This window comes from Tetrao urogallus (assembly GCF_951394365.1).
Source record: "Tetrao urogallus genome assembly, chromosome: 2".
NCBI classification, from domain to species: domain Eukaryota; kingdom Metazoa; phylum Chordata; class Aves; order Galliformes; family Phasianidae; genus Tetrao; species Tetrao urogallus.
Window position 1 is genome coordinate 39,714,005 of NC_136814.1, and position 11,967 is coordinate 39,725,971.

At 44.7% G+C, this 11,967-nt stretch overlaps 1 protein-coding gene across 1 annotated transcript in view; it reads right to left on the bottom strand.

The window, feature by feature from the left end:
- Window positions 1-11,180, bottom strand: part of PGBD5 (piggyBac transposable element derived 5) — a gene marked incomplete at both ends in the record, with an annotated part of 66,100 nt that extends 54,920 nt beyond the window's left edge. Inside the window, 2 exon segments of the mRNA XM_079550511.1 lie at window positions 10,486-10,510; window positions 10,512-11,180. Of these exon segments, the coding sequence (XP_079406637.1) occupies window positions 10,486-10,510; window positions 10,512-11,180 (694 nt within the window).
- Window positions 11,181-11,967: the final 787 nt, after the last annotated feature.

Here is an 11,967-nt window from a genome sequence, read left to right on the forward strand (position 1 = left end):
GTGCTCAGCTTCATCCTCCTGTTCCTTTTCTATCTAAACACTTCTTCCCCTTCCCCTTCCCCTCCATTTTGCATTTCCACTGTAAATCACTGCTGCCTTCACACTGTGTGTTTCTCACATGCACTGTACCCTTTCACTCCCCTGGGCTATTTCAGGATGTCAAGACTGCATGAATTCTGAATCCGTCCTCCAGTGTACACATAACCCCTCCCAGTTGTTTTATCTAAAAGTTTAATGAACAAATTCAGTAAGTTCATCTCCATTAAGGAAGGCAGTTTCAAATTTTCAGAAAACAATTTCTCCGTCAAAATACTTAAGCTTCAAATTCAAATGGAAACAGACTGTCTCAGTAACAACAAATTTAGTGAGAATGTAATCTAGCCACCACCAGGTATCTAACAGATCAGCTGTTGCTGCATCTGCTCCTTCTCACCCTCAAATTTCAATCTCTGCAAGAAGGTGTTTGCCATGATTGATATAATGTAACGCAAAGCACTCTGCAGAAATCAGAGCTAATAACGGCAAGATGGCTCCTGCCTTAAGAAGTTACCTCTGATTCACTGTAGGAAGGGAGGAGACAAGTCTGACAGGAGCACAACAGTTGTAGTTCTCCAGTCTCAGATTGCTCCTAACCACATGCAAGCACTCCAGGCACTAAAAGCATCAGCTGATACCTTGTTTCATATACAACAAAAAGGACAGGTAATTTTATGGAGAAGAAACTTGCAGAGCACCTGCAAAATAGGCAGATTCTGAGGACGTGACCCAACACTTCAGGACTGGAACCAGTCTCCCCCTGACCGAGGAGAGGCGGGTGCAGGCAGCCAGAGTCACATGGGCAGAGAAAGGAACCCACAGAGCAGCCTGTATGTGGACTGGAAGAGCTGCCCAAACAAGTGCCAAATTCCTTCCCACCTCCTCTTTTGTGGAAGAGACATTTCAGCAAAAGCAATATTCACAGTTTGTTTCAAGGAACTATCCTAGGGGCTCTGACAGATCAAACTGTTCCTATGGCCCTGGGTCTCAGGTTATCCCCCAGCGCCCTAAGCCTCACCCCCAGTATGGCTGGGTTGCACTTCCCACAGCTTCACCTGGCCATGGGTCTCCCTGCCCAGATGCTCCTGGCTGTGCGAGAGTGGGTCCCAGTCGCCAGGACCTGCACTGGTAGGGAGGCCAACTATTGTAGACAATCTGTGATGTCAGTTAAGTCAAGCCACTACCCAGCAGTACAGAAGCAGTTGAAGGTCTTCTCTGAAGGGGTAAAGGGGTCATTCCTTATCAGATACAGCCTCCTTAAGTAGAAAGAGTATTGTAGTTTATGCCAAAAGCCATCACTCCTTTCTGAATGAGATTAGCAACACACTCAAAGGCATCTTTCCTTACTCTTTTAAAATTTATTTTTAAATATACTATTTGCAGGAAAGCTAACACTCTGGAAGAAGCCACAAATCTCTTGAAGGCACTCCAAGTCTTAGTGCTTCATTTCTATTAGTCTCAAAGAGGATAACAAGAGGTAATTAATGCAGATCTTACCAGTATAAAACTTCATACTTTGTGTTTCATTTCATTTCAAACTTTCCCTGCTTGTCGGAGGGGGTTTGGAGATTCATGATCTTTGAAGTCCCTTCCAACCCAGGCCATTCTGTGATTCTGTAAACAATGACTGCATGGTAGGACAAATTTTTATGTAAAAAATAGCTACGATACCCTAGAAATGGGAGAAAGTCTTCAGTTTAAAGAGGTCTTCTCATTCCACGATCCATTCTAGTAACACACTGCTTTGAATGATTAAATAAGAATTTATATTCACACATGTTCTTACATCCATCATACAACGTCTCCAGCATGAAAGATGTAAGAGCATTTCACACTTTTCAAGACCAGATTGGGAACCTATCAACCCAATCCAAAGATAACTCATTTTTGCCAGGCCACTGCAGCAAGGCAAGTTATAAGATCCACCACCTTGACCTCTAGTGAAGGCTGCCTATTTCTTGCCTTGCAGTAGCAATTCAGTTAAACTGTTCTGCCCCAGTACTGACAGAACAAGTAATACTAGGTCCCCACCCCAATTACCACAAACCATATGCATAAAAACCATGCATGATTTTCAATATATGTAACTCCTTCAAAGTAATTTTTCAAGGCATTAACTGACAAGATTACCAGTACCCAAACCCAGTCTGCATTCTGCAAGCAGGGAGCATCATAACAATGATGACAGCTACACATCCACAGCAACACACAGATCCCGGACTGCACAGCTCCAGATGCTTCCCAGTGGGAAGTCAGCCAGCATTTACCACTCAAAAAAATGCAGATGACTCCACACACTGGATAGACAAATTTTCCACAGCAGTGAATTACGTAAGTAACTTAGAAGAAAGATACTCTTTTCATGCTGCAATCTATTTCATACACACCCACCTCTCTGCCACATGTAATCACAAATGAATCACAGTTATAATAGCATCTGCTTGAAGTCTGTTTTCCTGTTCATTCTCCCCTTTCCCAAAAAAAAAAAAAAAAAAAAAAAAAAAAAAAAAGCCAACCAAAACCATTTGTAACTACTGACAAGCCCACTGTATCCTCTCAGTCCAGTAATCTTTTTGTTCAAAACAACTTCTTTCCCCCACCCATATGGACATAAATTACTCTTTGCTACAGTGACTCCTATTTATCCTTCTCTGACAAGATTTTTGCATCTTTACAGTGTGATACATCAACCATACTTCAGTTTTACCAGTTCTCAACTGCACAGCTAAAGCCTTGTATTGCTGTGTTTGTTCTTTAGCCTTCTTAATGAAAAATATTGTTTGTTAATAGAAATCATATGAACCCATGATGTCCAGAAGAGCAAAATTGGAAGCAAGTCTACTAATCAGTTAATTATTAATATCAGTCATCTTCACAGAAAATCAAGGGTGATAATTCAGAAATATTTATATGAGGCCAAAACAAGCTGCAGAGCCCTCTAAAACTGTATCCCTGCAGTCCTTCACTCTTGAAACTATGGCTTCATTTTTATAAGACCCATTCAGTTATGTATCTGTTCATTTTCAGATAGAGACTGTGACTGATTAACATCCTGTTTGAAGTGGGAGCTTGGATAAGTTCCTAAAAAGGATGCCTTGCCACAAAGAAGCGAGATGTCAAATGGTAGTGTTCTCATACATCTGTCTTATGTATTCCTTTGGAGTCCACCTGTTCTATTTTCTAACAACATGCAGAAATTTCAGCAGTATCAGGAAGAATAAGGTATTTTAGGGACTATATTCCTCTGACCTCTAGATAAAAATGTAAAACTGCACCCATGATTAACTTCCCTTTGAGAAGCACCTTTTATTTCCAAACTGCTAAACCCATCTGCTCCAAGTTTTTGGAAGACAAGCATGGGAGGAAAACTATACAAAACATGTAAACAAACAAGCACACCTAAGACAAATTTCCCACTTCTACAGAACCCAGGACAGCTTCTTGTGGCCCAGCAGTCTATACGTAATAAGCAAGTCAATTCAGCTATTAGCATCCTCATTAGGCTCAGGAGAGAGGCCAGTTTCCTCTCCAGGCTGACTTGGAGGTAAGCAAACAAAGGAAGTTGTCAGCATCACAGAAACAGTACAGCAAGCAAGTGGACGTGACTATTTGTAGGAAGTAACCTATTTCTTTGAAAGGGCCCCATAAGTAACTGCAAGGGGAAAGGATTCATTTGATGTAGTACAAAAATCGAGAAATAAATAAGTTTTTCCCTTGTAGACATTCAGTCAGTGTCAACAGAGAAGACATTAATTTGCAGCATTTATACATCTTCATGTCTCAAGTACTGACCAGAACTGGCTCTCTGTATAAAAGCAGAGAAGAATAGGTACTTCTGTGAAATTTATCAGTAGTATGTTATTCACAAAATATATGCTCAATCACAGAGTTATGCACAAAAGGATGGGAACATGGCTAATTTGCAGTAAATTTTAGAATTAAGAAGGCTGTCATGAACTTGTATTACAATGATGATGGAAGCAGGAAAGTGTGTTCTAAAACCATATAGAAAGCACATTTAGGTTTCATAAGAGGTATGACGTATTAAGCCCTTGCATTAATCCACATCTTTAGCAAAACATCAAACCTTTAAGTCATCCAATAAATGATCTGGAAAATTGTAACGTACATCTTTCTGATCTATTTATCATACCACATAGCAACATCACAAAACATCTAGGAAGATATAAATAACTTCTACTTAGAATGCAAGAACAGCTCATACAGATATGCCATTTTCCATGGTTAAGCAAGTCAAAAGCATCTAATTCTGATGACAGAAGTAAGCAATAACATGACACATCAGAGGCACTTCACCAACTTGCAGACAGAAAATCTGGCCCAGATATTTCTCAAGTAGAATACTTCATAAGCAACTAAATAGCTTTTACAGGTTTTCTTATACCTCTGGAATCTTTAGCTATTGTCCTCAATTGAGTAAGATGAAAGCATTCAGATACAGTTCAGGAATTGAACCAAGATGATCAGTGTTGTTAGATGGCAGCAGGTATGTGGCCATCTTTTACGACCCAGCCTGACCCAAGAATTCTTTGTCCTGTCTGCCTGCTGCTGGAATACTGTCTTCTCATCTGCCTTCCCATACAAGTCTTCTGTTCTTGGGAAGAGCACGCAACACTGCATCTCTCCCTGCAACTCTGGTTTACAGTTAGAGATACTTAAATAACACTGAAAGCCTCTCCCTTTCTACCTTATTCCTTTCCTCTCCTTTGATTATTCAACTTCAGCTGAATTATTTAGCTCTGCTAATATTGTTCCGAACACAGGTCAAATGAACAACTCTGTGCTATACCTGTATCTATTATACTGCGAGATTCACTGCTGACTAGCTTGAAGGAACTAAGTTTTCATTGTTCAGCATTCATAAAGCAACAACAATGAAAGAATTCCAAAGAGTGAAGTCCTACCAGCTGATGTACAAAGAGGCACTTGTGAATTATCATAAGGAAACAAAAAAAGAAAAACCAACAACTTTTACTGGAAAGGTGGTCATACACTGGAATAGACTGCCCAGAGAGGCTGGAGCCTCCTGTTCCTGGAAATATTAAAATCCCAACTGCATAGAGCCTTGCAAAAACTGCTCTAGCTGACCATGCTTTGAGTAGGAGACTTTACACTAGAGGATCTTGAAGTTTCTTCCAATCTCAACTGCTCTTTGATTCTGTGGTCTTCACTCACTGGACTGAAGGGCCACTGGCTGAATCTTTTCTTAGTAGTTAACCCCAAATCAAGGAAACTTATCACACAAGTTTTACACATTTCAATTCCATGTTTCAAATCAAAGACTTAAAACCAAAAACAAACAGTCTGCCTCTCCAGTATATGCTTTGGAAGTATTCCTGCTACTGAACAGGATAGTTAAATGACCAAGCTTAACGTAATGTAATACCCTTTTGTTTAAGCAAACCTGCTGAAATATAAGTATCTAAGATTAAAGAGAAGTTCGTGAAACAGATCACTTGCCTACTACTAGTACTGGAAAGAAAATACCACTCAAACCAAGTACTAGAGACTTTTATTCAGAAGCTGTTGCAGATGAAGCTGTATCTAGTTGGCTCCCAGAAGATGCATGAAGTAGACAGTTCACTACTTCAATTTAGAGCTATCCCTTGCTTCTCTGACAGTAGCTGGAACATGCTATTATCCTGTATGCATGCTATTTCAATCAATGCAACCTCCCTTGAGCAGATGTTCTCTCATGTGCTAGCTATCATGGAATAAATGACTATTTCCCATCACGTGGCCCTTTGGAAAAAATTAGTCTCCTAAAAAGTATATTAAAAATTACTTCAAATATTCATTTAAACCTCTTCTAGGTAACAAGGGGAGCCTGACTGCCAGACATGGACTATGCAACTTCTTGAGTGCAAGCTGTTCTACTGGACTGAATTCTCCAAAGATATCTCACAGCACATTTTGTGTCTGACATATACTCTGAAAGCCCATAAAAAGCTAGCTATGCTCTCCAAACGCAACCTGCTGAGGAGTAGCTGTCTCAAACTGTCAGTAAGGAACAGCCCTTACATTTCGTCCTTGGGTTTAGGTCTAAGAACAGATTTCCGAGAACACAAAAATGAAGAAAACAGTAGCACTGATTGACTGTAACTTTGAGGACTTCAGCAATAATTTTTAATCAAACTTCCCTGCTACTGCTGTCATCCTAAAACATGATCTCTAACAACAGGATGGCTTTTACATCTAAGAACCAATTTTCTAGTCACTGGATATATAAATAGGGGGACCATTAAACTCTAGGGACACAGTATCAGCTGCCCAATTCAGGAACATTGAGATGCATTAATACAAGAATATTCGTATTTCTAGGACGTCCAAGAAGAAAGACCAAAAGCAATAGTGCCCATGCTTTATAGAAAATTTCCTGGTCAGATTACTAGGCAAACAGAGGAAAGCACTACTCAGAGCCACCCAACTCTCTTCACCTCTATACTTTATCACTGAAGGATGTTCACTCTGTGGCTTTCAGGGCTACAGAGAAGAGCACTATTACTACAGCTCCTGTTAGGGAGAGGTAACCTTAGTCAGTGGTGATCCAGGGTGATGGCAGCAAGCCTGCTGGAGCTCAAGATGCATTTGGACAATGCTGTTATAAATAGGATTTGAACTTTGTGTGGTCTTACGTGGAGCCAAAAGTTACACTGAATGATCTTTCTCATTCCCTTCCAACCCAGGGTATTCTGTGAAGAAACAGCACACACGTTAAAATAAGTTTAAGGCAGGAGGAACCAGAAATCAAGGTTTTATATTGAGTTTCTAGCATTCACTAGCCCACAACTGAAGTAGTAATAGTTGCTTTCCCCACATTTCAGTTATACTTCCCCTATTATAGTAGCACTTTCCCAGCTCACTCAGTCCTACTCTCACAGTAAGGGAAGACAGAAAATCCACCCATCCTTCCTTCCAGAAGGAAAGTAGTGTCTGGGCAGAGGTCAGATCTTCTTTCCTGGAAGCCTCTTTCTCCCTCTCTGTAGGTCCACTTCCAAACAAATCAATTTTACCTTCCCTTCACAGTAAGGTTTGGAGAAAATGGGAAGTTCTCTCTTCAAGACAGTGAGAAGGGATATAACAAAACATGCTGAGATCCAACATTTCCTCAAGAATGTCGTCATCCTTTTAAATACACATATTGAGCTACCCACAGACTTGCTGGAGCCATGCACTCTTTCTCAAGGGAAAGAATTTCAGCACCTCCTATACACCTTATATCACAGTACTCACATCATTACTTTGAAATTTATGGCAAGCAATTGATGGCAAGCCCTTGTTTCCTCAACTTATTTTGATCAGAGCTGCATAGTGCTACTATTTATCAGTCCAAAAATCAGGGCATCACAGTATGGCTTGTATTTTTCACAGCAACGAAAGAGAATGATTTTGCAGAATAGCTTAACTGAAAGTAACACCAAGAGCCAGAAAACCATCTGTTCTAACCTCAGTGTTAGAGTTAACAGCTACCTTGGATTCCCACAAAGGAAGTCTGATGAAGCTATTCATGTTTGTGATATTTCTTTCGCAGAATCATTAAGGCTGGAAAAGGCCTCTAAAATCTAGCCAACCACCAGCCCATCCTCCATCATGCTCACCTACCACGCCCCTCCATGCCACATTCACACATTTGTTGAACGGCTCCAGGAACCATCTCCCTGGGCAGCCTGTTCCAATGCTTGACTACTCTTTCAGAAAAGAATTTTTTCCTTATATCCAAACCTGAACCTCCCTAGCACAAAAAAGACACTAAGCACCCACTATTTTTATTAAATTGAACAGAAAAAAAAAACAACCTAGTAACTGAAAATGCCTGAAAAAGGGGCAGAAAACAAGTCAGGGATATAAACAGCCTATAATTAAGTGTTGTGCAGTAATTCTCTCCAGTCACTTCTCTTTCAGCACCCAAAGCTGATACAGCTCTTCCCAGTCCATCAGAATGCAGTACGTGGGCAAGGCAGGCATCCTCATGAGTACACATAGCTACTTGAGTCCAGACTGAGGGCATACTGAACTGAAACATCTCACACTGTCAGCAGCCCCCACAGCATCTGGACCTCAACTGATATTTCATCTCAGAAATACAGTAAGCCTGATAACTCTAGAGACTAATTCTAGGGATAAGTACAACACTTTGTTAATACATTGAGGCTGGGAAGGGAAAGGCATTAAGTAATTATTTTTTAGAAAAGGAAAAAGGTAAAGCAATAGGACTTTCTGCCTCTGGTTAAAAAGACCAAAAGAGTATCATGAATGGCTACTTTTCTCTTGATAGCTTTAGCTCATTCTTATTAAGAAACTTTAAATCCTTTCTGTTCCATACCTTCCCTTTCCTAATGGGGCTATCTCCCAAACCAAGCAGCTTGACACTAGTTTGATCCTAGTCTGACTCAAAGATTTATTTCTAGAATCAATATAGCTGATGTTTCATGAGACTTCAGTTCTTAAATACATTTATTTTCTGGCTGAAATCTCGGAAGTATAGTAATGGAAGTACATTGCATCATCTGAGGCCAGAAGACCATACTGAGAAGCTTTTGTGCTAATTTAAATTTTATCTCATTCAAAACTTCTTTTTAAGATCAGAACCTGGAAAGAAAAGATTCTTTCATCCAAAACTTTTTACTGAGAAGAATTTGTTAGTGCTGCATGCTTGACCCTACACTTCTTTCTTGTATATTTCATTACATTTGTCCATTAGGTACAGAAAGAGGTGGTGCCATTGGAAACAACAGTTCTCTTCACATCAGCTGAGTCCTCCTCTTCCGTGGTACTGCCCCAGTCTCCTGGGTCAGAACACTGTCCAATGAAGTGGCAGAAGTGACAGTACAAGTGTGCTCAGCACGGACCTAATTATGAGATATGCACTGACCAAAGCCAGTTGATCTACAGACTAGAATTACAAGAGTTTGGTTGTACAATGCAGTAGTTTCTGTAGTCTGGAATTAGAGTAGTCAATAAATAAATAATTAGAGTGTACATGCTTCAGACACATCAAAGCACTACACTATTTGAACTTTTGCCAAACCAAATCACCATGCTACGAACAGCATGCAGCATCTATTATCATCATTAAGATCAACAGAATGAAAGGGCAGCAGCAAACTCTACACCATCTATTACTAGGAGGAAATATTCACAGTAATATCCATATGCCTATCTCAAGAGGCTTCTGCATCTATTTCTGACAACAGCAGATCAGACTCTTTCATTTCAAAGGAAATCTGAATTCTAGAGTTAACAGGTCAACTTAATTTTCTTTCCCAAAGCAACAGTAAAATGTGAATCCCAGTTCTATTTGTTAGAGTGTATACTGCCTATAAAGTAATGATATGAAGAAATAAGCCAGTGGAGGCACAGGAAATTAAATGATAATTAATACCAAAATAACATCACACCCATGAAGCCTGTGGTCCAGAATCTGATCTTAGACCCAATCTGATGAGTTGAAAATCAAAGAGTTCCTTAAAGAGGCAGATCAGCTTGATATTTAAGGATATTACAGTGTCTAGAGACTTCTGGAGCTAGGGGGGAAATGGCAACTTCTTTTTCACATCTGCCTGAAGCACCATGGAACTCTGAGTTTCAGTGCCAGCTCCACTTCAGTCCCTCATCCCTAGCTGCTCCCTCCGGTAGGTTTCTACCCGTCCCACTGCAAATTCCAGCATACCACACCAGGTGTAGAAGCACTCACCTGCACTTACATTCTAATAGCAAAGTGAATTAATTAAACGCTGTAAAAAACAAACAAACAAAAAAAAAAAAACAAACAGTGAAGACAAGCAACCTTAGGGGAAACAAGCCATCCATCAGCTCAGTGGAGCCAGGCAGCACATACCCTTCTGAGACACAAGCACTTCATTTGATGCCTCACCCCTTTGTAACCAACGACCTGTTTTTGCAAAGCTTTTCCCCTTCACAGCCAACTTGGATGCTCGGCCCTGCCGACAGATGTGTCAGCTGACGGAACCCAGCGGAGCAACTCGCTACGCAAGTCGCCCCCACAGATCCGAGCTGCCCGACCGCCTGCCGGTTCACCACCCTCAGGATCTCACTTCCACCACGCACCACGCAGAACGGTTAGGATGAAAGAGAGAGGCACGAAAAGCCTCGCAAGAGGAAGTCGCTCTGCTCCGCGGGCAGCGGGTCGAGCCAGCCGCTCGGTTCCCCGCGTGTCCCCACCTGTGGGCAGGGCCTTCGCAAGCGCTGCCCGGGAGGAGCCCGCACGCAGTCCCTCAGCACCCCGCTGCTGTCCGCGCTCTGCGCCTCGGGGAAAGACGTTTGTGACTAAGCACGCACGCGGCCCGCACCCCGCACGACAGCCTAACAGCCGGACCGGCCTCGGGAGGCACCCGCGCCCCCGATGCCCGCTCGGCACGGCCGCACCATCGCCCAGGCCTCGCCGCCCGCCCCCGTTTCCCCGCGTACCGCTGCTATCCTTGAAGCGAGGCGGGCGGGACGTCTCGCAGAGACCGCGTCCAGCCGCCCGTCTCCGCGTCCTCCTCCTCCTCCTCCCCCTCCTCCATCGGGCCCGGGCCGCCCGGCACCGCGCCGCCTCCGCCGCCGGCTTGCCGTTGCTGCTGCCGCCGCCGCTCCGCCGGGGCCGTCGCCGGCCTGGGGACGCGACGCCGCGCCGCCCTGCTCCGCGGGCACGGCCCCTCCGGGCGCCCCTCGCCCTCCTCGTCGTCCTCCTCGTCCTGGGAAGAGGCGGCGGAGCGGGAGTCAGCCGAGGTGCTGTAGAACGGGTTCCCGCTGCTGTCCTGGCCCGACTCCCCGAAGACGTCGTCTGAGATCTGCAGGCTCTCGTAGCGGGAGCGGGCCGCCTCCAGCAACGACAGCGCCTTCCGCCGCGCCGGCCCGCCGCCGCCCTCCGCCATCATCTCGGCAGCCGCCAGCAGCCGCCCGCGCTCCCCTCGGGCCGGTTCGGCCGGGTCCTGCGGCCGCAGGCAGCAGCCCAGCAGCAGGAGCGGCTCAGGCACGGCGGCGGGCAGGCAGGCGGATGGGCGAGCTCCACCACCGCCGGGGCTGAGCCCTGCCTCCCGCTCCCGCCCGCACCACCCGCCCCTGTGTGTGTGCAGGGACATGGGGGGAAGGAGCCAGCTCAACATCTCCAAGTACCACATCCAGCCAATTACCGCGGCACTCCTCGCCCGGGAGGTGGGGTTATATGGGAGCCGCGGGCCAGCGCCGACCGCCTACCGGCCGCCCCTCCGCCCGCCGCCGCTCCGCCCATTTAAAACCACAGCGCCGGCTGCGGAGCTGCCGCCTCTGCTCATCGCCGCCGGAAGGGGGGACCCTCCGCCGCTCCGCGCCGCCCCCGGCACGGCCCCGGCTCCCATTGCGCGGCCTCGCCTCCCAGCACGAGCCCGCCCCGGGGCCGGTCCAGGCTGGAGCTGTCCGTCCGGCCCGGTGCTGAAGGCGGCCCCGCCGGAGCGGTGACATTTGTTGCGCTGCTGTGACTGATGGAAAAGCAATATGGTGGCGCAAGGAGAACGGGGAGGGGAAAGTAAGCGTGCTTTGAGTGGGTTAGTTACAGATGGCTCAGAAGTGTCCCCAGAGCAATCTACGGGTTTCATAAGGCAGCTGAAATCTCTGGTTATGCACAAATAACGTTCCGTCTGACATTACTGTTGTGTTTGAAATCACTGATCAAGGTTTACGATCATTACCGTTGGCACCCCACTGTGCTGCTTACTGTACAAACACTCATTACAAAAATATTCTCTGCCTTCTTTCTCGCCAACGGCAGTGACTATCAAGCCTACCCTCACAGCAGTGCCTTCAAAATGGCCATGAATCAGTTGCTGTGGAATGGCTATATGCAATTGGGGCAGAGGATAACACGCATAATTTGCATTTTTATATACAATCGTTTGGTGTAGGTTACTGTAAAGATCTGTTACTATGACA